At 41.2% G+C, this 27,060-nt stretch overlaps 1 protein-coding gene across 2 annotated transcripts in view; it reads left to right on the top strand.

Annotated features, from left to right (window-relative positions):
- The window catches only part of LOC111866745 (nephrin), a 521,921-nt gene that overhangs the window by 315,011 nt on the left and 179,850 nt on the right, over positions 1-27,060 (top strand). For both annotated transcript variants that reach the window (XM_023855971.2, XM_023855970.2), the window contains exons 4-6: positions 10,025-10,135; positions 18,776-18,979; positions 21,734-21,879. In XM_023855971.2, coding sequence (XP_023711739.1) covers positions 10,025-10,135; positions 18,776-18,979; positions 21,734-21,879 — 461 coding nt within the window. The remainder of the gene's footprint in view (positions 1-10,024; positions 10,136-18,775; positions 18,980-21,733; positions 21,880-27,060) is intronic.

Below are 27,060 nucleotides of genomic sequence, written 5' to 3'. Positions count from 1 at the left end.
GAGCTGATCACCCGCCCAAGGAGTCCTACCGAACATGTATGATCTAGAAAAACCGAAAAGTGAACGGAGAAGTTCATGGAGGTAGGCCTAGGCCCACTGGGGCTTTAGTGCCAAGGAAAAAAAAATAATTATGTCAATAATTACTGGTCATTTAAGAGTTTCACGACTACAGTAGCTATGCTAAGCTACTTACATTAAATATAGAACATTCCTCTCCGCTGGAAATTTAAAGAATTTTTGGAATAAGTCATTTATCAAGCGTCAGATAAATTAAAGGGGCTTATCCTTGAGGTTGGTGAGATGTGCTTATTATTCATGGGGTATGTCTCCTCTTCCTTTCCAAAATAAGACTTCTGTGTCGCCATTCAAATGGGGCTATTTATCCTAAACCCAGGCAGGCCTAAAGAGGAGGGGCACGAAATATTATTATTACAGACTTGGATATAGTTAATATGAACAGTCAATCTTATGTCAGCTTTATGAGAAAATGGCTCCACCTCCTTCCAGGATTTTGGGCTCCGCATGTATCTGTCTGCATGGAAGAGTGACTTTTCTCATAAATATATTTAAACGCATACCTCAACGTCTTTATCATTCTGAGGTTCTTCAATTAGGCAACTTAACTTACGCCGGCTGTAATTCTTAAGGCCATATTTTTAATAATTTTTAAGTGTAACTATGTAATATGTTTAAAAATCGTCTGATTTAATGTTTATAATTTATTGTAAAGTTCGTCTGCTCTGTGAATCCCGGTACGTGGTACCCCGTATAAGCAATCTTAGGGGGGGGGGGCGGAAGTCCTGTGCTATTAATATATTGGAATATTCCGTTGGCGTATTTGTATTGAAAATACGAATGTGTTGAAAATGTTGTGGCTTATAGACTCGTTGCTAGGCAAAGACTTCGAAATAAACAACGAGACCGCCGTTGCTATGCAAGAACGCCGTAAACACGCCTCTAAAATAATAGACTTACTGTTGAAAACGATGTTTTCTTCTCGGTCCGTGCAAAGGGCTACCTAATGAGTTGAAAGCCAACCTATGAAGAGAAGACTAGGAGACTGCTGTGAAATGGCCGCCAACCTAGAAGTTGGCAGTAGTTAATTTCTACACGGAAGGCTGTGAAGAGAGAACCTGAGCTCGTGAAGCTGACGAATCTCTACTGTTAGAAGCCGATTCCAGGGAACAGCTGATGACAGACCATGCTGGATAAAGGCTTATCGGGTGCTGTGGTAATTTGTACAGTGTGGAGATCAGCGATAGCGCTCTAATTGTGAATATGTGGTCAATAAATTCATTCACAAATTCATACCCCGTCTATAGAGTCACCCCTAAATCATGACAATATGATCTAGCAATTTTGTAATGATGATGCAAGCGTCTGCGCCACTAACTGACGATAACATATTCTCCATTTCAGCCGGAGTTTATTCAAAATTATTTCGTTTCTCCAGTTGCTGGACTATTTTCCTTTCGATGTGTCTGTCTGTGTGTACCCCCCGATTAAGTTTCAAATGGCTGAACCAGTCTCTATAAAACTCGGTAAGTATGTCATAGCATCTGAACGGCTTACTCTATACATCCATCCCATTAGTCTTATGTATCTATACGCGTATTCCCGTATTGTTGCTAGGCAACGGCTCGGCAAAACTTTACTGCGGCAACGATTACACACCCAACAAAGGAAGAATTATTGGAGACGTAGTTTGCTATACGGTCCGTGCCGTATCAAAGGAACGTAGGTGATTAGTTCTTCCCAGAACTTCTTGTTTTCTCTTACCTGATCTGGTTGATCTGCGTCAGTAACTGCTTTGTATGATACAAAAGCGATCAATGTTCTTCCGTTGCTAAGCAACTATGTAATGCATCAAGCGATCGTTTTGCGGCGCGATGGATGAGAATAATAGAAAAAAAGTCTATGTATAACACAGTACGTCAATAATGCAATAATTTGTTCTTTTTCCTTCTACTTATACTTTTAACACAATATGTTTCGGTCCTAGATGGCCATCTTCAGGTGTCTTAATATATTAAAACTGCTACACTGCATTAATATGCGCTAAAATCACACGCTGTAGTCCACTTAATAAAATAAAATACATTAAAATTTTCTATTAAAATATTTTCATTACTTGTGAAATTATATTCCACCTCACAAAAGGTGTCATCCATTTGTTTAAAACAAATGTTTCTCTACATGTGTTTTATTGCAGCAGCTTGCTTCGACATCCCCAATAGGAAGCGGGAGTGTTGAAGGCCTATCAAGTTTAGTTTAATTTAGTTTAATAGACCGGAACTGTCTGCCGTGCTTCCTTGTTGCTTTTAGGAGCAATAGGAGCACAGTAGGGATAGCAAGGAGGGAGGGATCTGAAAGGAAAGTTGCATGAAGTATTCGCAAATTTCTGATGCCCCTTGACAATACCACGTAAACATCTAATTTGGTAGAGTTTAAATTTGTTTCATATTTTTATCATTGTTATATAACTGCATAGTAAATTACANGAAAATCCCCACCAGCCACATTGGATGGAACTGTTTTATCTTTTTATAATGTTTATGTTACTTAACGCCTCCTTATAAACAGCTTGGATTATATGACGTTAGGTGAGGTGAAAATACAAACATACAGGGGGAGCCCTTCACGTCTTGTTTCAGAGTAACCTTGAGTCATTTTTCTCGAACTACTGAGAAATGTCACGGAATGTGCTGAGTCAGTAAACCGCCGGAGACATGAAATGTGGGCTTCAAGATTACTCTCTGGAGTACTGTTGCCACATTTTTCTCTTCAGTGTTTATTAATGGACATTTCGGAATGGTGTGACCGAATCCGGAAGCAGCCCATTTTCTACCGGAGAATCTCGTTACGCCACTTTTGCTCTCCCCACTCATATGTATGACGTATGCCATATAGCGGGTGATTCCAAAACTTGAATACAAACGGGAAGGTAGTGGGGTGTATATATTCACCTGACCTCAGTCGATAAGGTCACATTGATCCGGTGTGCACCTGGATTCTCTCTCGCTTTTACTAAAATATCTTTCCCCCTCTCCTTAAATCCAGGTTCCACATCGTATGAGAGGGGGAGGGAGGGTATTTACACTAGGGATTCCCCATTTTGCGTGGTCTGTAACCTAGAGCCAATACGTCAGTGTGGTCCAGTGCCAATCCCTGCTTGCCGTAATGGCAGACACATTCGTGTATTCTGTGTGCTCCACACACACAACCTCCATCTCTAATACAATCCACCCCCTCCTACAAGCATGACAGCTCTTAATTAAAAACCGGAAACTGAAATAAACCAAAATTTCTCTCCCCTTTCTGACGTCTTCGTCTCTTGCCTCTGTCTAACTGGCTTTATGTAATGGATATAGATGCTTGACGTTGCAGAGCTCTTTGGTCATTACATTTTTCTAGCTCTCCAAACGTCAGTCTGATCCCCGGCCATCACTCGTACCCGGTAGCATGAACCTCGAACTGCTACTAATTACTCTACGTCTGCTGGTTCCATATGTGATTCTTCTTCAGGTTGCCTCTTCTTCTTATCCGGGACTGGCTAACTGTAACGAGAACGCACAGTCTTTCTCTCTTACACTTGATTGGCCAGCCCCGGTTTTATCCGCACTTTGCTCGTAGTATCAAGTGTATGAGTGGTTTAGATTGGTAATTGGATTTACTGAACTCTTACAGATCCGTGAGTACAAGTAATTATAAACGTTTCACTAATTCACACACTTTACAGTTCACTAGATCATAAACTTAAGTCTTCCCACCCTGCTGTCTCTTCACCAGTCTCCTGGTAACGGCTTCCAACGGCAGATGTTCCTCTTCCTCTGGTTTCCCGAACTGTCCCCGTGTCCAAGATAACAGCTTCAAACATCAATACTCACAACGACTAAACCTCAGCGCTTCTCTGACTGAATCACTCACCAACAAACTCACTCCACTCAATTAACTGACTGCCTCACTCCTCACTAATTGTCCTACTTATAACATTTCGGCACGGACCGCACAGAAAACACCGTTCCTCTGTTGCTGTACAATTGTTTCTTTCATGTCTGTTGCGGTTCCCACTTGATTGCTACTCAGCAATTGCCTAGCAACGGCCGTGTTCGTTGCCTAGCAATGGATCTACATGCCACAGTATATCAACTGAGTGTCTCCCTGTAACGTTGTTTAAACCTAGTACTTCCTTTCATGATTTGTTTTACGACGATATCAGTGGCTAGGCTATATAGCGCAAAAGGGTGGCATAATGAATTGGAAAGATATTTTTATTTTTATAGTGTGCATCCTGTTTTCTGTCACAACTATGGTCGGATCAAGCCAAGACACACACAACGCCCATACAAATGGAAGGCTTCTACATATTGAGATAACAATACATTACGACCCATATCGAAGACGTTATTTAGCATACAAATTAACCCACTGAAGCAGCCCCCAGGTCCATAATACATACGTGTACAACACAACACAACACAACTGCGGGAGAGTAACATCGACATCATGAGAGGCTGAAAACAACGTGGATTCAAGTGATGTACTAAACAACGGAACCTTCAATCCATATGAGGAATTAACTTCATATTGTGTAATTTTATTTTTCTTTTCTAATTTTTTAAATTTTTTGGGGGGGGGGTATTTTAGTGGTGTAACCGCCCCTTTCTGTCTTTGTACTTATTTTCCGGCTTCAGTAGCCCACTTGACTCTTATCAGGATCGTGTTACGGTAATAACTGAGGCAACAGANCCCCCAGGTCCATAATACATACGTGTACAACACAACACAACACAACTGCGGGAGAGTAACATCGACATCATGAGAGGCTGAAAACAACGTGGATTCAAGTGATGTACTAAACAACGGAACCTTCAATCCATATGAGGAATTAACTTCATATTTTGTAATNCTTCATATTGTGTAATTTTATTTTTCTTTTCTAATTTTTTAAATTTTTTGGGGGGGGGGTATTTTAGTGGTGTAACCGCCCCTTTCTGTCTTTGTACTTATTTTCCGGCTTCAGTAGCCCACTTGACTCTTATCAGGATCGTGTTACGGTAATAACTGAGGCAACAGAAAACTGCACACTTAAAGCCAGTCCACTGCTAGAAATCAACGACACGATTTCACTCACCACAAATTGTTTATTTCAGAAGCGAAATATTATAACTTCATTAGCAAGAACGGCGTAATGTGGCCCTTTATTATTATCAAAGATTTATCGAACCAAAATGAAAGACTGATAAATTTAGATAAACTTAGGAGTGCAGCCCAATGACGTCTGCCTCTGATGAATTATGAGGGACGACGAGTGTGGAGCAGTCGGTTCCACTTTGTCCACCACAAATCCCACATGACCTGTCCTGGGCTCGAACCCGGCTACTAATCGCCTGAGTTATGGCACGGCATACAAGTATGTGGGTCAAATAATTCTGTCAGGGTAAAGAAATTAGGTAGGTGCGGTGCGACTCGGATAGAGGAAATAAATATTTTATCGAAACATCACGTTGTATTTCCAATTTGTATTTATTTCCGTCTTCACGACTTCTGTATAATTGTATTGTCCATTGATTATCGGTCTTTCGGTCATCATCAATTATGCACATTCACAGTTGTCTGCAAATCTCACTCCTTACATTGGCCACTGTTTCCAGCAGGGACATTTTGTGTTGCCGTTTTGATACAGTGGCGTGTAATGCAACCATATATACCCTTCTTAAAATGTTGAACTAAATTAAAAGAAATATACTTAAGGAAAGAATAAAACTTTCATTAAAAGGGCACTCTAGATTTCAACAAATTTTAACAATTTAACAAGAACATTTATGGTGACGCATCCCAGTATGTCAATCCGACAACACAAAATAACCTACTGTAAACATCGGCCAATATAAGACGTGAGCAGTTCTGCCAACAGTGAATGTGGGTGCCTGATGGTGACCGAAAGATCGAAATATAATAGACAATTAACCTATAGCGTGTCAATACACAAGTTCTGCTAAAGAAACGAATAAAATTGCACTTATTTTAAACCTTGAAACACGTTGTTAATGAAAACAGTATTATTACCGTTCTTATGTTCTGAGGATTGCAGAGTCTCAAATTCATATATTTTTTTTTATTCCTTGGCATTACAGCCCCAGTGGGCCTAGGCCTACCTCAATGAACTCCGTTCACTTCGGTTTTTCTAAACCTTACACATTCGGTAGGACTCCTTGGGCGAGTTATCAGCTCATCGAAAGGCCTCTACCTGTAGACAAACGCAGAAAAACGCACACAAACATCCATGCCCTGAGTGGGATTCGAACCCACGATCCCGCCTTCCGAGCGAGCGAAGACAGTGCATGCCTTAGACCGCTCGGCTACCGTGACCGGCCAAATTCATATTACCTAATAGAAATATTGAACCTTCGAGCTGTGTAGCAATATAAGTAGTGAAGTTACTGCAGTGCTGAACAGAACGTAACCCAAACACTGGGTTAGTGTCACTTCAAACCCACACACATACACCCTCCTTTCGGAACCAGCGATGAAACAACTTGTTTGTAAAACAGAACCCATATCTGAGGACCAGTTGGCTGGTTTCCAAAATCTAAATTAATCAATCGTTGTTAATTATCTCATCAAAGCAATCAATAACACTGGTGCTGAAGGCTAGATAAATTGTTTCCTGCAAATTTTCATTAATATTCTTACACATGTCCGTCATTTCTTGTCATGCTCGCCTTCTCCTGGTGATGATTAAAAATGCATACTGACGTGTTGGCGCATTCTCAGCCCTCTCACAGACACTCAGGACGTCCCTCAAAACTGTTACATGAGACCACCCACATGGTCGTGTCGTTAACAGTTCCAGAGATACACGTCATTAAAATTGTAGCTTGCACTGTGAAAGGAACGTTAGTCATTAGGTTCTCACAACAACGATCATGATGATGATGATTTTGGTAGTGATAATTTATTGTAGGGATCTTATAGAGCTGGGCTGTGACAAAATGAGACAGGAATTTGTAGTAAAGATAAGACCCTTAGGTCGTAACAACTAGAAGTTTCTTTAATAATTCAGTAACTAACTAACTAACTAACTAATTGACCAATTAACGACGTAAGTAACTAATTGGAATCTAGTCCTTGAGAAACCACCAGTCGCTCAGTAACTCAAGAATGTAACTGTTTATGGAACCGTAAGGTTCGTTACCGTCTATACAAAACGCCGCCAATGATTTCCATCCTGAGCCAGATGAATTCCAATCCATTCCACTCCGTCCTATTTGGGATTCGCTTTAATATTTCCCATCTACGTTTAGGAATTCATAGTTGTCTCTTTCCTTCCGGCTTACCCACCAAAAATTTGTATGAATTATTTTCCCATGCGCGCTACATGCCTGCCCATATACTCGTAATATTCCATGATGTGATCATTATCGTTATGTTTGGCGAAGAATGAAGTTACGAAACTCCTCATTATGCAGTTTTCTCAACCCCCCCCTTTCACTTCATCTCTCTTCGGCCGAAATGTTCTCCCTAGCACCCTGTTCTCAAACACCCTCAGTCTATGTTCCTCCCTTAATGTCGGAGACCAAGTTTCACACCCATACCGATCCACAGGCAAAATTATAATTTTGTATGTTTTAATCTTAATACAAGAAGGCAAAAGTTTCTGAGCTTAATAGTAGCAAGTACTGTCCGAATTTAATCTGAACTCAAATATCCTCGTGAATCAAATTTTAATTTGTTACTTTCGTTCGCAAATATTTTAAGTTCGCCACATTTTCAGTATAGCTACTAGCTGGCTTTATGTTATCCTTAATGAATATACGTTGACCAATAGAAAGTATAAACGATAGACCCCTCCTCTTCAGAGAAAACGCCCCACATCAACAAGTGGGACTCGGACCCGAGAATGACTGTGCTGGCGAGGCCCAATGGAAATTGTAAACGATAGACCTCTCTTCAGAGAAAGCGCCCCACATCAACAAGTGGGACTCGGACCCGAGAATGACTGTACTGGCGAGGGCCAATATAAATTGTAAACGATAGACCCCTCCTCTCTTCAGAGAAAGCGCCCCACATCAGCAAGTGGGACTCGGACCCGAGAATGACTGTGCTGGCGAGGACCAATATAAATTGTAAACGATAGACCCCTCCTCTCTTCAGAGAAAGCGCCCCACATCAACAAAGCCGCAACTGTCTGACAGTAATAAAGATCTGGTCGCAAGCCCCAGATGGGTGCTTCATGCTAAGACAGACTGGCCGACTGACCGCCGGTCAGTCGGTCTCAGACACAGACTCAGAGAGCTGCCACGATTCAGTCGCTATAAGCTGTTGTTGCTAGAAGCTAGTAGCTATGGCTGGGGACCACTCAGGAACCCTCAGGAAAGTGAACGTCCAATGTTGGAAGCAGTTACCAAGCAACGGTTAGTGAAGACTGTAACAGACTGAAAAGACCTATCGTGTCCTATAGTGATTTGTGAAGTGTAGTAAGGAGTTGTGTGAGTGTGCAATAAATCTGGTCACCAATTCGAATCCCGTGTGTAGTCACACTAAATCATGACAATTTGAAACAAATGTTCACTTTCAGCGATGTTCAGTTTTAGTTTTATATTCTTCTGCTACTTTATAATTTGCTTGATTTTACTTAATCTTGAATTTCAGGAGACATTTTTTCGTTTCATGGAGAATTTTACGTATTTAGTCCAAAAATCTGATTGGCTTATAGCGCGCTACAAATTTCAGTTGCAACGTGCTAGCCCTCATAGTTTGTTGGTTCTAGCCGACTGGTTTTAAATGTAAACCGGTTTATGGAGACTCGCATTTACGCAGTATTAATTCAGATATCATGTCACGCCATTAGTATCAATTTGAACGTGCACACATGCAGTTAAAATTGCATCAGTAATTGCAAGATAATAGTTAACAGTATGAATATTGAATTCCCATAGGCCGCCGCTTATTTCCGCGTAACCGTTTAGGAAATCAATTAAATGATATATGCTGCAGCGTCATCAGCAATCACATAAATAGTCCAGCCCTAGTTCTTGCTGCTGTTACATGTTCTTTGCAGGAAGTCTTCTGGTACATTTCCACTCGTCGAGCTCTCCCAGCCCTCTACAGAGGCAAAAGGTATAAAATGAAGAAAGAAATGAAGGAGAAAGGATATAAAACAAAGAAAAAAGAGAAAGATAAAAGAACATATAAAAATAGGAATGATAACGCATTTGTGTCGTACGTTTTTCAGTTTTGGTGTGGGGCGAGAATTTCGTACGTCATCTACTAAGTGCCCTATTGTACCAGCAGTGGAGTAGTCGGTGGAATGAGAATTTGCAGGGGAAGCCCAAGTACTCTGATAAAACCTGCTCCACTGCCACTTTGTCCACCACAAATCCGACATGGCCTGGCCTGGGATCGAACTCGGGTCGTCGCTGTGGGAAGCCAGTAACTAACCGCCTGAACTCTGGCAGTCACAGTACTGAATAATTCTGAAATATGTTGAATAAATTCGAAAATGAAACGTACGGATAGACGAAATCGTGAGACTTGCGGGGTGAGGGTTGAAGGAACCATCAAGAGAGGATATGACGGGGACAGACTTACCTGCTTTTTACAGCACCAGTTCAAAACGTATTGTCTGTAACGTACTTGTCTTGGGCTCAACTGGACTGAACTAAATCAATTGTTTTGTAGTAGTTTCTGATCCATGCTGCTATCATGTCTTTAATGGTTCCGACTTTCTGCATTCCCCACAACTCTCAATACAGGGTTTGTCCGGAAAGTAATCCAATTAAATGCAATTAAAATCTTGTACTATAGACGACCTTCCAATTATGTGTTCATTACTTCATAAAATATATTCTAATGAGTGAAATGGATGCTCCGATAAATTAATCTTTCTGATGGATCCCATGATCAATATCAAATTCGATTTTTATTATTTAATTTCTTGAAATGATTTATTGTATTCTTTCGACGTTCCTTTCGTTTAAAGTAAGAATATTACTAACAGAACCTTATTCGTTTGTTCCAGTTCCTCCCGCACTGCCCACGATCATTGACCACTGGGGGCGTCAGTTGAACGCTACTGTGGGACCCCACAACGAGGGAGATGACGTCATCCTGACGTGTAGAGTCATCGGTGGTGAGTTTTGCACGCAGAACCAGAATCCTAGCCACAGACGTACGGTAAAGTACAGGTAGGGCACCCAGTCCTGGTCGGTAGGAGTAATATCGAAACGTGTTCCAAAGCGGATGTACTGACATTGCTGAAGCGATAAAGCTTCTGGGTTTTTATTCGGGAGGGTCATTTTACGTATCTCGTCCGGAACACTGACTATTCTAGCTTAGATTCTCCGTGGTTTTACTCTGTCCCTTCAGACAAATGTTGGGGTGGTATCTTAGATTAGGCAATCTCCTCATCCTTCCATATCCTTTACAGTTCATTATTTACAGTTTATCCTAATATTCGATTTTGTGTAACCTGAGATATTGACGGCGGCACTAAATAGACCTCAGCCGTAAATAAATAAAATACAGAAATAATCGAAATTAGGACAAATGATCAAAGTGAGTACGCATGGAATCAATAAATACACAAACGGAAGTAAAAAAGCTGTAATTGATCTAATGCGCTTTATCTTTGTAACACTAGTTAGAAGCGCAGTCCAGCTTCATTACGGTGTAGGTAAAGCAAGTGCCACATAACTTCGAACAAGGCCAAGAGTAACCTTGAATGCGCAGAAGAAAAATTTCAGACAAGGGAGTGGGTTCGAGGGTGTGAGAAGTGACAGGCGGCCAGTTTTTTGTACAACAATATATCCTCGCATCTTATTTTTTTAAATGTTATATCTAAAATAGATGAATCGTAAAACTGAAAACTGAACTAGACACAGAGTATTAGAGGAGGTAATTAAGAATTAGGAATAGGCCAAAGGTCAGAGAAAATTTGATCACGTGGAAGAATGAATGATTGATTAATTAATTAAGAAGTTAAAGAAACAGAAAACGAAGGTGGAGGAAGTTGAATATAAGAGGGGCAAGTAAAAGGGTTAATTTTATGATTAAAGAGAGTACCGAACTTAAGCCTACGCCGGCAGAGTTCTTGATGATGATGGTGAAAGAAAGGGTGGGAGTAAGAGATGGGAGAGCGTAAGTAAGGAGAAGACATTTAAAATTTTAGAAGCCGGTGTAGAGAAGAAGGCTGCGGTAAAATAAAGGAAAATATATAATAATCTGCCTCAGTAGCTGGGTCTGTGTCATCCCGGATGTTTCTGGGTTCGATTTTAGATACAAAACATTAACGCACCAATGAAACTATGATTATTCCTTCTTATCTTCTTACATGAACGTATTTGCCTTTGAACAGAAAGAATTTTTCCTTAATAAACGAATATAAAAGTAAAATCCACTGTACATTTGTAAATATCCTCACAGGTTTCCCATTTATCTTTGTGTTTATTGACGCAGTTAGTAACAAAGCTTGCAAAGATGCGATGATATTGTCTTCAGAAATGTTAGAACGTGGATAAAATCAAATGAAAGGCAGACAGGAAAATCCTCTCCCTGCCCTGGCTCCCAGTTACACGCGAGTTAAACAATCTAACGAACCAGACAGAAATGTCTGCTTCAGTTGCGATTCATGCGGTAGATATTGGAACTAACGAAGCATCTCTTTCCATAAATATCTTTTTCTTGCACGCCCCTTTCACGTCCTTTACTTGGACTGAAATGTAAGTCAAATGTGCGTTGAAATTATGTAGCTGACTAGATTATATTAGGGTCATGTGGTGAAATTGAATACAAGGTAAGGGATAGGATGACAGTAATCAGATGGAGGGAAAGCAGTTCACAAGGATCGCCATGTAGGGGTTCTCACAGCGGTGGTTAGGAAGAGTTTCATCTTCTGGGATATAACGCCATGTAATCCGTTGAAAGTCGAGGGCGTGAAACTGGCCACTCTTCTCAATCTAGTGCCAAGCTCTCTTACCTTTACGGAGTGATGCTTAAGTAATTAAGCCCGGGTATGACTTTCTCTTTTCCTGTTACTCCCAATTTGTAGCATAGAGCATCCGTGAAGCCCTAGTTTCACTGCTTACTGTTCTGAATAATACGTGAGGGTACCATCTGCTGATACATAATACGGAATTTCATTTTTATTACAATCTGTCCCAGAAACTTTCCATCCAGTGATCCCCTTGACACATTTTCCGAGCGGGCAGCAAAGCGTGACACAGTTCTATCCCCCCACAGAGCATTCTTGCCCCGCACCCCACCTTTTCAGTAATTTTCGTAATGCAGTCTAATGACACTACTATCATTTCCAGAAGGGCCCACACGTTCCCATTTTACATTTTTAAGCGTCATTTACCCTTGACATGACATTTTCTTCAGAAAATGAGAAACAGAGAAAAACTAAAAAGCCTTTTATTAATGTTATCTGTTCACGTTCTGTGGTTCTTTTACATCTCAATATGTTGCAGTATTGCAGGATGATAAATTCTGTTCAATTCTTTATTATTTATGTGCCTAGCCAACAGCCACAAGGCCGATTACAGGCACAGCACAGTGTAGATACAGGTGATTGCATTATGGACAAAACACATCATAAAGTCAGAGATTAATGAAAGGTAAGCACTGGAGAAAAAACCTATTAATGCAAATGAGACAAAGTAGTAGTAATAGTAGTACTTACTTACTTACTTACTATGAGCTGAGCCCTTCTGGAGGAGCCGCCAATTCTGCAGCTACTCAAGAATTTCCCAGCATTTAATGTAACCTCAAGGTTCATCACCGTGTTCATAAGAGCCCTCCACTGGTCCCTATCCTGAGCCAGAGCCATCCAATCCATACCATCCCATCCTATCTCTCTAACATCCATTCTAATATTGTCCACCCATCTACACCTTGGTCTTCCCTGTTGTCTCTTTCCTTCTGGCTTTCCCACCAATATCCTATACGCATTCCTCGTCTCCCCCATTCGTGATACATGCCCTGCCCACCTCATCCTCCTTGACTTGATCATTCTAATTATACTTGCAGAAGAGTACAAGATAAGTAATAGTAGTAGTACTAGAAATAGTAGTAGTAATAATAATATTCATAATAATAATTTCATTAACACAAATCTAACTTGCTGTAGAGAAGTGAGAGATATAAAGTATAAGTATTTAGAAATAATAATAATAATAATAATAATAATTGAATTCTAGTTTATATAAGTGCAAATAATTGTAGTAACAATTATAACATGTTGTCACGTGTTGGGTATGTGTCACGCGACAAACAACTTCACGCCGTTTTGGATCAAGCGAATTTATTCCACTCGCTCTTACAGTTATACAATTTACAATTACACAAGTGTGCTGCCATCTGCAGTATCACAATTACTTCTGCTGTGGTCACTTCCATGCACTCGATACAACTCAACTCGGCGACTGCTGCACTTCAACTCATGCTGGATCCTAGTAACTCTCTGGTTATTCTATAGTAACTCAATACTCACTACTCACTACTCCTGAAAAGTCCAAGTCCAATTCACATTGCGACTGACCATCATTCAGTCAGTAAGTCTTGGTGTCGAACTCCATCTGGGGCTCATGACCAGATATTTATTACTGTTTGTCATTTACGGGCTTGTTTTTGTGGGGCGACCTCTCTGGCGAGAGGACGGGTCTGCCTTTCGTATATGCTGCTGGCCCTTGCCAGTGCAGTCTTCCTCGGGTCTGAGTCCCTTGGGACTCGAGACCATATTTTACTGTCTCAGATTTGAGATTTCCCTTTTCGTCGCCTCTTACAACTCGCAGGGTCACGGTGGAGGTATTCGACCCCGCCTCCACACGGGCTGCTCCTGAATAGTGTTCGCTGCTCCTTATTTAGGCTCGGCACGGACAACATAGAGAACAATTTGCTGCTCGGCAACAGATATCAGGTATTGTTGTCAGGTGTTTCTACCTACGCATTGCCTAGCAATAGTCGCTGTACGGACTCGCCTGTTGCGTGACGTCACAGGGTGTTTACCGAGCGTTGCGTAATGATGGAAGGAGTGGGGTATGTGACGTCACTCGTGAGAACGCAGAGTTCACGTGACCCCTACTTCCTGTTGAACCATCCACGTCACAATATTATAAAAGTAATTGAGGCGAACGTTAATTATTGTTAATTAATATAAAAGTTGATAAAATGATTCCTATATTCATTTATTCGATAAGGAAACAGGATAATCAGAAGTCCTTTAGTCACCAGCCTTATATGTTCACGAAGCTTTCCAGTGAGGGAAGAGCGCTGTTTGTTCCGGCGTGAAATCCATTTCCGCTTCGTGCGTTAAGCTGAAAAGCCAACATCCACTCTTATTGCTGTGCAGTACGGTGGTTACCGCTCATGTTTAACTGAGCAGTCTCCCTGAAAAACACTAGATTTGTATTCGGATGGTGCTGGATTCGAACCTCGGTCGTGACAGCAGCTCTCATGATTCATGTTTCTCGTAATCTGTTCACGTGAAACGCCTTTGCCCCTATTGGATCGATTTTCATTACAGATTTTAGGGACTCTTACAAAATCTTGAGGTACATACTTTGGAGAAAACATGGCTGCAGCTGACTTAGAGATTGGTTACAGCCTGAGATGCAGAAGGGTCTCATCTATCTATCTACCTCTCTGTCTCTCTGTCTATTTATGGCTCTACAGCCCTTTGTTGTACCTTGGCCGCTTCTTCATTTCTTAAATCCTATGCACAGTTGGTAGGACTCCTTGGACGAGTGATCAGCCAGCCACAAGGCCGCTACCTACACACAGAACAGTACAAACAGAATAAACGCACACAGACATGCATGCCTTTAGTGTGATTCGAACCAACGATCCCAGTGTTCGAGCGAGCGAAGAGAGCTCATGCCTTAGACTGCGCGACCACTGTGCCCAATATAAGGCATGTTATCCCTACAATTGAGTTACATAACCATGAATACACAAATTATACGAATTTTGGGTATTAATTTATCTTAAATTATTATTAATATTACCTCATTGAAAATTACTTATAGCGACGATAATTACCGCATATAAAATAATGTATTTAAATACAGTACCATTATGAGTGATTTGCAGCAATTAAGAGAGGAAATTCTTCTGAGAACCTCTCGAAAATCCTTCAGTCGATCGGGCGAGAAGAACATAGGCTATTCGCGCCATCTCGCGCTGTGCATTTGGACCTATGGCACAGAGGACAAGCCAAGAAACCAAAAAGACACAAAAATAAAACACCCATATTAAAGCAGATGCCGGAAATTGGCCCTGATGTTATTCATGCATTTCTTGTATCCGCATGGCAAGTCCTTTTCAGGAGTTGGGTGGGGGTAGGTTTGTAGGTATGTAAGGGCCGCGCCATAGCTCAAGCGGTTAGTCGCCGGCTTCCCACCGCGGCGGCCCGGGTCCGATCCCCGGTCTGGTGAAGTGGATTTGTGGTGGACAAAGTGGCGCTAGGGCGGGTTTCCTCCGAGTACTTCGGTTTCCCCTGCCAATCATCATTCCACTAAATTCACTATCATCATAATCACCCAGGGCAGATTACAATAGGCCAATCAGTGACCGCCGTGCCGAGTGGACCCAGTTGGACTCTACCCCCCACTAAGCGAAAAAAAATCTTGTAGGTAGGTTGGTTGAGTAGGTAAGTAGGTAGGTAGGTGGGTGGATAGGTATGTTATGTATACGTATATTGGTTGGGTAGATAGGTCGGTGAGTGTGAGGGCGGGTAATTTGGTAGGTATATAGATAGATAAGTAAGTGGGTGAATGGGGGTAGATAGGTAGGTAGGTGAGTGTAAAGGTAGGGTAGGTGTGCGGGTTGATGGGTTGGTGGATAGGTAAGTAGGTAGGCAGGTAATTACGTAGATGTTTCTTATATTCTTTGATTCCAGCGCTTGATTACAAATTCTTCCTGTGTCGGTTGTCCATAGAGTGTAGCATTTTACACTACGTAATTTATAGAAGCTACGTGTTTAAATTGGTTAATTGCACCTGAATACTGGCAATTACGTACTAGCCGCAAAGCACTCTGAAATGCTCATGATGAGGGGACTGGAAGTTTAATTAGTTAACGAAATAATTACTTCCCGATACGTTTTCCCTCGTTCTGCTTCCTCCTTGCTCCTAAAAATTACTTAGGACTTCTACCAGCCTGAAAATCCTCTTCCTTTCCTATGTGTATTTATCGAATTGTGTTCTGATTTTGATCACCTATCGTCACTTCTGTTCTATCTGACTCACTGTGTGCCTCCGTTAAGCAGTATATTCAAATAGTATGACATGACTCATGAAAGACTGAATAGTTCATTGTTAGGCAACGGCTCGCGTAAACACATTCCAAATGAACATGCACGCAAAAAAGAAGCCTTTTCCAAGCAAAAGATTTGTGAATACACAACAGTATGGGGTATTGTTGGAAACGATGTTTTATGTGGGGCCGCCCCAAGGCTGTATATCGAGGACCTCACGCAACTGAGAGACACAATTGAGGGAGTTTCTGGAGATGGCAGTCGAAGAGAAGATATTGTGTCGTTCGTGAAGCGTGGTAAGAAAGTTGTATAAGTGTGCAATAAGTGCGTAACCCATCTATAAGTCACGCACACCCCTTCTGCATGACAATAGAAAGGAAGATAACTGGTAAGGATATTAGTTCAGAAATAAGTATAACAATTTTGAGTGTTTGTTCATGTTTCGGCAAAAGAATACATAATAATTGCAATATAAGAACTGTCCATATATCTTATTCAGAATTTGGCAGATTGCATACTTGGGAAACACAATAACAAACAGGATGATATTCAAGATAAAACTAAAATCGAATAATTTCGCGAAATGCCTGTTACTGTTAGGTTCAGAACATTTATATTCACGTCAATTCTGTGAAACTGAATAGTGAAGCTTTCTTATATGCGTTTTAAATTCCTTGGAAGTGGACTGACCGCGGAAGTAAGAAAGGGAGTATGAGAACAGGGTGAGAACGGCTACATCTCAGAGAGAGCAGATGGTAGGGTGTTGGAGAAGATTAAATACGTGTAATAGATTCATAATTTCTGTTGTTCAAAAAATATTGTGACCTGCTGCCTGAAAGTCGGACTATAAGACGTCCATCACTAGTCAACAGCTAGCAATTCCTAGGCAGCGATGCCTAGGAAATCGTTGCCCCGGAGATGGAAGTCTACCAGTGAGATTTCCACCGTTATTTGTAATGAAATATATTCCCGCGGCAACAAGAAATTCGTTTTTATAGCAGCAGGCGAAATAACGCCAACAAACAGTCTCATTCGTGTGGTATAATGCACCTCACATATCCACATCAAACTATTATCAATAGTCACAAAATATACACGAGTCACTGAAACAAAAGACTGCTTACCTGTTAATGACCTACTACAGAACTTCATGCGTCTTGTTAACGCTGGACAGCAACTCGCTCTGTTAACTCGAAGTTGAGCAATGACAGTGATAAAACTTTTTTTTTCAATGGCGCTACAGCCCCCATTTGGGCCTAGGCCTACCTCCATGAAACTCTCCGTTTCACTTCGGTTTACTAGATCTTACACATACGGTAGGACTCCTTGGGCGAGTGATCAGCTCGTCGCAAGGCCTCTACATGTAGACAAACACAGAAAAAAGCACACAAAAATCCATGCCCTGAGTGGGACTCGAACCCACGATCCCGGTTTCCGAGCGAGCGAAGACAGTGCATGCCTTAGACCGCTCGGCTACCGTGACCGGCAGTGATAAAACTTAGGAATGCAAATATTTCTCATGTGTATATGGAAGAACATTTGTCTGAAAACTTTATGGTAACAACTTGACTTCCAGTAACAAAAGAATAAGGGAATACATATTAAAATGGATATTAGAGATATTATTTGCAGGATGTCCGTAAGATTATACTGTATAGTAGGATTCAGTGAGCTTTATGTGCTTGGAGGCGTAACATGAGACTGGATTGCATGAAGTTGGTATTTTCTTGACAGGCTCAGCTATAAACTTCTGAAAGGCGATCCTTTGCATACATTATCATTCTGAATTTTATACAGAGAGCATTATTTTGTTATTAGCGTATTTTAGTTTAAATTCGTATGTAGGGAGCTTGTGCGTGACTTATAAGACGGGTTCTGGATTGGATGATTGGATTTATTGCACCTTATACATTCACAACTTGTGACTATAGGTAATACAGCGCAATCGCTGATCTACAAAATTTAGAGTTCACCGTTGCACATGCACTAAGGTTCTCACTCTTCACTAGTCGTATCCTGGCAACGGATTTCATAAGTTTCATTGTCACTTAAAATCAGACATAAAGTCTTATTCTGCAACTGCCAATTCCGAAGACTCTACTCAATTCAGATCTGAGCTCATATCTTGGCAGACTGGCTTTCCGAAACTCGACTACTCATTCTGTTCTGCCGAACACTTCCTTATAACCACTTTGCACTTACCCCACGGAAAACACAGTCTCTGTTATGAAGTAGATGTGTTTACTGATGCGTTGCCTAGCAATAGACGTTTTATTGTTACGCGTTGGCTCCCACGGGAATATGTTTACCGAGTCGTTACCTAGCAATGGTTCTGTACGTCACAGTGTTGCTGAAATATAATAAATAATTAAGTTTCACTGTTGATGGATGGAAGGACATATTTCTTTCACTGATCTTTACAGACACCAAGCATAAATAGCTCCCCCCCCCCACCAGGCTTGTGTGTAGCGTTGGAAGGGTTACATTAATTCGATCATTTGTTCTGTGTCTGATCAGGGAAGCCAGAGCCCTCTGTCCGGTGGCTCGTCAACGGATTTCTCGTGGACGAAGAATATGAACACAACACTGGTGACGTCATTGAAAACCGCCTGACGTGGCCGTCAGTGAAACGTGAAGATCTGAACTCTGTGCTAACCTGTCAGGCCATCAACACGGTTCTCACAGATCCTCGGGAGATCTCGCTCGTGCTCGACATTCATCGTAAGTAAATCATTTCCTCTAAATTGATCGAGTGTCTTCATGTTTCCTGTCTGACACTTGAGGGTGACTAAGGCATGCGTCATTCTACAGGGTGTCTGTGATTTCATTTCTTAATTTAAGGAGAATATATCTGAGGTCATTGCTAGTCAACATTTGTTACGTTAAATGGGGTTTGTAGTAGACGAAGTGGCCTTGGGTTAGGCGTTCTTGGTGTACATCTGTTTCTCTTGCAGTCATTCCATCAACTGCTTGATATTCTTTTTTTTTCCATTGGCGCTACTGCCCTCATTTGGACCTAGGCCTACCTCCATGAAACTCTCCGTTTCACTTCGGTTTTACTAGATTTTAGACATACGGTAGGACTTCTTGGGCGGGTGATCAGCTCGTCGCAAGGCCTCTACCTGCATACGGACGCAGAAAAACGCACACAAACATCCATGCCCTGAGTGGGATTCGAACCCACGATCCCGGCTTCCGAGCGAGCGAAGACAGTACATGCCTTAGACCGCTCGGCTACCGTGACCGGCTTGATATTCTTTATCGCCTGCATTTTAGTCTTGATACTGATTGCATCGTTAAATAATCGACTTAAAAGAACACGTAGCCGATTCTGAGCGGTTATGGATTATCATTACAGGAATGTTAAAAGATAAAAATAAATGAAACAGTAATTGCTGAAAGTTTTAAATTCCTCAACTGTAAAAATGACCACCATCAGCCTCTGAACATATCCATCATTTTCTGTGAATCGATCATGTAACTCGCATGGCTTCATTATGTCTGTCCTTTATACTGGTCGCAACATCCATACTGCGACGCAGCAGTGCATCTTATGTTCCAATTGGTCGCTGGTACGATAGATTCTTCATTTACGCCCAGCTGATAGAACTCTAGGGTGTTGAGATCTGCGCATGTCAACATACATTGTTGCCAAAATGAGACTACCGTGGCCTACATCAAAATAATTATTGAATTAAATACATCAAGTGTTTCATAAAGGCTCAGAATCATACTTGTGTGCACATACTACTCGTTTGACATTTGTGGCTGGGAATGAGCTCAGGTATAAACTCCTGAAGACAAAACATTAGGTTATGAATCACCCTGTATAAAAATCTGTTGTAAATTCCTAATTTTTGGTAAGAGAAGGCATTTTAGCCTTTGCTTAATACTATGAATTTCTAACATCTACTTTGTTTCTAAGTTTATCTGATAATAGGTGGGCGATGTTCTAGATGTTTCTGACGTTTGTGTCTAAAGGGTTCTCCCATTGTCAGACAGATGGCTTTGACATGTTTCGTCACCGCTGTTCTGTAGTAACATATTGCCACGTGTATCCGGGGTAACGTGACTAATAATTGTGGATTCTAGATCTGACGTCACTATTACAATCACACTCGGCTTTAACAGTTCACACACTCAGCTCCTTCTAGATAACGGATCCCTCTCTGTGGAGCTCTGCTTCGTTCTCGAGAGCACTTTGGTTCACTGCCGAGTCACTTCCGCGTTCTGTCGTATTCTGTCTTCTGTGACAAAGTCACATTGCGACTGACGGTCAGTCAGTCAGTTAGTCTTGGTGTCGAGCCACATTTGGGGCTCATGACCAGATATTTATTACTGTTTGACAGTTACGGTCTTATTTTTTGTGGGTTGCCCTCTCTGACGAGAGGACAGGTCTGTATTTTGTCAGGGTCACTGTCTGCAGTAGTAAGTCATTTGTCATAATGTAAGGGATATTTACATTTTACATGTTAAACATGTTAATAAGTGTATATAAAATATTACTTGTATTATTATTCTGAACCTCCCACAGTTCTTCCGGTTTTTAATAAAATCTACTGAAATTATGTTACTTATTTGTTTTAACAATCTTATCACTTGCCTTGGAGTCCATATTGATCGGCTTAAAGGCTAAGCGGTTACCAAGCACAGAAACGGTGTCGTACATAGATCGCTCTCGTACTTCACGAGATGTTATGTTGCATTAGCAGCATTGAAAAAATGGATATTGGAAGCCTTTCAAAAGTTTAAATCTTCACTTCATGTTGTCAATGTTATTTAGCAAAGGATGATTAGATTTCCAGATTCGTACGATACGTAAGGAGATAAAAATTTTCCCGGGACGTATCAAAGGAAGCGGATACGTGGAAGACATAGAAGTAGATAGAAAGATAATATTAAAATAAATTTTGTAGAAATATGATGTGAAATTTATAACAGGATTAAACTCTCTTAGAACAGGCTACATTGTCTGTCATTTGAGAACACGGTAATTAAAGGTTTTAGTTCCTTACTAGCGGTGACTATAAAGATTACTCAATTCTAGGATGGGGCGCCGTGCAGCCTTGTAGTCTGGTTAGCGAACAAGAACCTGGTGATGCTTCTGTCTCACTCCGTACATGTAACATTTTCAACTTTCCACCTTCGGCTTGCTCTTCTACCCTGAAGACTGACGCAATAACTTCCACCGAAAAGTTGATAAGAATATACCAGACTGCACTTTGTCACATCACGAACAGTAATCTTTAATGTAATGAAAGCTTTTATAGTGGATATTTTCTTAACCAGTTGAATAAATAGCCGATTCTAAACTAATATCAAATTTCCGTCATGGATTGTGGGTAGAAATTCGAAGTGTCTTATCGTGAACGACGTCAAGTGCAGACCCGCAATTTGTATCAAAACATTACACAACGGGTGCATCATTTTCTTGTGTTGTGTCTGTCTTTATGCCACTCTTATTCTTTGACGCAGTGCGACCATTGACCGTGCGGATATTGTCCAAGGAGCTGCCCCTGGTTGCCGACCGCCGGTACGACGTCTCCTGCGAATCTGCCGGCTCCAGGCCCCCGGCCGTCATCACCTGGTATAAGGGCAAGAGGCAGTTGCGTCGCGTCAAGGTAAGGGCCGAGCGTCACTTCTATTTCCTTTGAATTACCAGAAGAGACCAGTGTTACCGAATGTTGCCCATTTGTGACTCCTTTACTTAGAGCACTAAAATAATTGTACTTCATGACGTTTTGTAAAGGCTTTCTGTTCATGAAACTAACCATAAATTTGCAGCCTATCATTTTCATGAAACATATGGCCCTCTGGCTTAAAAAGATGAACCAACCCAACGTTTCGGAGAAGCATATCGCCACCATCATCAAGGTAGAATTGTAAGCGAAGCGAGGTATCGAATTACATGGCCTTTCAACCCAGAAGATTTAAATTTTCATAGCTACCGCCGTGATAACCTCAAATCTTAATTTTTTTGTTATGAGAGAAGCAATCAGTTCTCACTCCAGTGGTAACACCGAATTGTTTGTGCTTTTAGGAGCCACTGTTGGCTAGACTGTCTGTCTGTCCTTCCGACCTTCCATCCATCCGTCCTTCTGCTACCTACACATAGAACGACACAAACACAGAATGAACAAATATAGACATTTATGCCTCGGGTGGGATTCGAACCCACGATCCAGTGTTTGAGCGGGCGAAGAAAGTTCATGCCTCAGACCTCATGGCCGCTGTGATCGGCACGTCTGGCTATAACAAATTAGCTGCCTACCTAAGCTATCAATTAGTTACCTAACTAATAAAGCAGACTGGTAATTAAATCTATCATTAACCGGCTGACTAGCTGCCGGACTAAATAATTGATGAACTAAGTAGCTAAGTTTGGCCGTGTCATAGCTCAGGCGGTTAGTCGCCGGCATCCTACGGCGGCGGGCCGTGTTCGAGCCCGGGTCAGGTCATGTGGGATTTGTGGTGGACAAAGTGGCATTGGTACAGGTAATCTCCAAGTTCTTCGGATTCCCCTGCCAATTCGCATTCCACCTACTGCTCCACATTCATCATCATCTATCATATGGGGCTGGTGCAATAGGCCAAACAGGACCTCAGTACCAAGTGGACTCAGTCTCACCCCACGATAGAAAGAGACAAAAGTTGGCCAAGTTACGAATCAACAAAATGAGTGTTGGATTATATACGTACATAAGTCCACAGTGTTGAGAGTCACGGTCCAACGGTTACCATTATTAGGGAAGGTGCTGTTTTCGAAAATCGGTCAGAAGATGAGATGTACAGACTTTGGATAATTTGGGGGGCAGGATGTTCCCCTCGGTGTCTTCAAGAAAATGTGGAGTTTGTACCTCAAACAAAGTCACAACCATTTTCTTCAATATCCTTTCAAATTCACGTTCGCACAATTCGACTCTACGAACTCTGCAACTGATAAATAATGCAGAAATGCTTAGTACAGGAATTCATAAGTAAGTGGTGACTTTACAACTGGTTAAGCAAAATTTCTCCTCTAAGATTTGAGGTTGTCATGGCGGTGACTGTGAAGAAAGCAGTCTTCTGGGATGTGGCACCATGTAGATATGGTGTTAACCGACGTTTCAGAGGAACGTATCGCCTCCATCTTCAGGGTAGAAGGAAAAATAAATCCGCGATCGAAGAGACCCTGCGAACCGGTACAAGCAGTCTGCTCCGAGTTCCTGCTGAGTTCCTCCGAAACGTCGGTTAACGCCACATCCCAGAAGACTGCTTTCTTCAGAACTTCTCCTCTTTCGCTTTCTCGTGAAGATCATGTACAGTAACAAATAAAGTAAAGCTGCGAAAGGCATATTGACCGAAAGTGACGACTTTGCCTCAGGTTACACATTCTGAATATTTTTATGGGTTAATTTACACCTACTGCATCCGTACCGAGCCGATCCCAGTGGCTGCGCAGTCTGAGGCATGAACCGTCTTTGCCCGCTCAAACACTAGGACCGTGTGTTCGAATCCCACTCAAGGTATGGATGTCTGTGTACGTTTATTCTGTGTTTGTGTTGTCCTTTGTGCAGGTAGCGGCCTTGCGACGGGCTGATCCCCCGTCCAAGAAGTCCAACCGACTGTCTAAAGAAACTGAAGTTAAACGAAGTGTTTAACGGATGCTCTATGCTTCATGTTGGAGCAAAAGGAATGGATGGGTGGATGGACGGACGGACAGACAGATATATACTTGATATATAGAAACTGTGTAGTATCGAATGACATGATGTTGATGAATAGTGGGTGGGAAATTATCTGGAAGAAAACGGTTCTGTCCTAATTGAAGTACTATCCCAGCATCTGGTCCGAGGGACTTAGTAAAACGACGAAAATTTTCAGTCAAGAGAGCTGGTGTCCGGGCCCATATTCGAACCGAGCACGAGTCCACAGCGTTCTCGCTAAGCCAACCAGTTCGACTTCTGATCGACTGATGATGGTGTCCCAGGGGAACAGTTGCACAAAGGATTTGAAGAGTAAAGAGTAGAATGAGAAGTAAGAGGACGCCATGATGGATTTGGAAGTACAAAGACAAAGGAGATCGAATATAAACGAACATTCAGTGGTTGCTGAAGCAGTCTCTCGAAAGAGAGGCACGGTTATTGTACCTTGTTAGTCCAGCCATGTTCTGCTTACACCTAGAAACGCGTTTGTTTTCAACTAATGACCAGATTCTGCTGATATAACCGAAGTAGGGGCGGAGACAAAGAAATGAACGTGTTTCTTATATCAAAGGAAGCAAGACGTGGGTCACAGACCTATGCATGTGATAGTAAATTCAAATGTACCGGTGAGAAATCTTTCAAAGGAGGGGTATAGTAATGCGTTATGGCCGCCTTAACACTTAAATGTCCTCTAATTAGCATAGAAAATCTCAATTTCTACTTCAAAGAAAACACATTACATGTCCGCAACAAAGTCCCGCCACTTAATATTGTTTATGGGGATAAAGCGATGTTTATTGTGAGAAGCGTCCGAAACACAAATGCGCTTTCCAGGCAGAATGAACTCTATTAGCATAATGAAGCAGGTGGTACGTATAGAATCACAATTCTTTAGAGGGTTACTGCGTTATTTGCCGGTCTGGCAGGAGAGTGCTAACCGCAGAGCGGAATACAAATGGCGTTGCTAACGTTCATTCTTTGTGATGTCCCGATTAGCTAGTTAATACATTATTTATCTTAATAACATTTATTGCAGTGAAACTGAGATTATGAACTAGTAATAAGTGTATGTTAGCTAAATGTTAAGGATATTCTGATGAATTTTCGACAGGGATTACATTAGTTTTATTAAATTGTACTGAAATGAGAAATTGGTGTATATTATTATGATAAAGGGATGGTAATTAACCCTTTAAAGTATAGTTGTTTCTATAAATACCACCAGATGAGAAATCATTGTAAAAGAATACTACTACTTTTAATTATCGTAGAGATATAAGAAAATATTTATAGTTTAAATGTAACTGGGAGGAAGCAACAAGGAGACTGCAAATGTAGAACTTGAGAATAAGAAATACCGATTTAATGAATTTGAATTAAGTGAATTCAATTAAAATGTAGTTAAATTTAAATATAGTTTATTGGATTTGAGGTCACATGGCGTTAGGTGCGAACATTGCTCTCTTCAGAGTTGTATCACCATGTACTTTGCAGGAAGCCGAAGTATCGGTGAAACATATTGCCTCCTTCTTCAGGGTCGAAAAGTAAACCAAGCAAGAAATCAGTAGCTTGGTGCCTGCTTGGCTTTATTTTTGGACACTGAAAGTGGAGGTGGTATATTCCTCCGAAATGTCGCACTGTCTCCAGTGTACACCCAGTTTCACCTAAAAAATTCGCGCATTTAAAAGACTAATTTGAGGGTCGTATGTCGCTACAACTTCGTGTTAAGCGGCATTGAGCGAAATAAAAAAAATATAAGCACGGGAATTCATAGTGACGATAAGGAATTGAAGAGTATAAAAATTTGGGAATTATTTTAGTTAATTTATTATTTTCCAAAGCTTTCTTCAACTGGTGGGTTTCTATTCTGTATTTACCGACAAGACCAGAAGCCTGCTTGCGTCACGTAACAGCTGCTGATGACGTCAGTTTCAGCAGCATGGCTCCAATTACAAACTCCAATGCAGAGTCTTCCCTCGCAATATCTCATTTCTCTTTCTGTCTCTCTCCACTAATAACCTTTTTCAATTTCTCTTCATAATGTATTTCTTTATGTCCTCCAGATCTATTTTCAATTCTCTTTATCATTCGCTATCATCTGTATTGATCAAGCTTTTATTTCCTGTTTCCTGGTTTTCCTGAACTCTTTAACTTCTCCAGAAACCAATTATCCTTTACTGGAATCACAGTCAGTGGCGCCCCTATATTGGTGCAATTCCGTTCGTTTTCTGTACGATGTACTTAGTACTCGATAGTTCCAGTCAAAGTATTGTTATCTGATATTAAAAATTGGACGTGAAAATTCAGACGAAAAGAAACTATTTGTTCTCTTCCGTTCTATACAGGTGGATTAATTTGTTTGATAAAGTTCCAGTTAAAATGCAATAACACAGATCCCCAGTGATACAATAATGGCGATTCACTTGTAAAAAAGGATCTCTGAAGTTAATAAATCGAAGGCAGCATTCGTGTTCAGTTTTGTTTTATCTGCCTCCTTTTATTACATCGTTCAGAACGCTTCTAAAAAATATCATTGCTATTTACAAAATTGGCCGTTTATTTTGGTAAGATGTCCACGACTTCAATTTACTATTTTATTGCGTGTTGAAAATTCGGTGTAACGTCTCTTCTCTGAGCATTTATATTCATTTTTATTTTTATCTACCAATCTTTATTACGTCCACCAAAACGCCTCTGAAAACGCTGTTCCTATTTGCTAAATTGAACGTGTATTTTCATAAGATGTCCACGTCTTCTATTTACAAGTGCATTGAAAATTATCTGTTTCTGCCCATTCTCCTGCATTCCTCTTCCAGTCCTTTCTACTTGTCCTTCTGTCGCCATTAATCTTCCCCTTCCTCTGCCTCTCTCTTCACCTTAAAACAGGTCAGATAAATATAATTCAGGATGTGCGCTCTTCCGATCACATTGGCCATGGGACCTAAGGCGCGTAACGTCGAACCGCTCAAACGCTGGGATAATGGGTTCAAATCCAACTTGCTACTCCGCATTTATACTGTCTTTACGACTTTCTGCGTAAGCTGGGATATTCAGATATGCCTATCCCGCCCAAAGGACCCTAACAGATGTCCAAAATACGTATATGTTCAGAAATTA

Source organism: Cryptotermes secundus, unplaced genomic scaffold (genome assembly GCF_002891405.2).
Source record: "Cryptotermes secundus unplaced genomic scaffold, Csec_1.0 scaffold213, whole genome shotgun sequence".
Lineage (NCBI taxonomy): Eukaryota > Metazoa > Arthropoda > Insecta > Blattodea > Kalotermitidae > Cryptotermes > Cryptotermes secundus.
The sequence above is the reverse complement of the archived record's forward strand: the minus strand, read 5'-3'. Positions and strand labels throughout refer to the sequence as shown.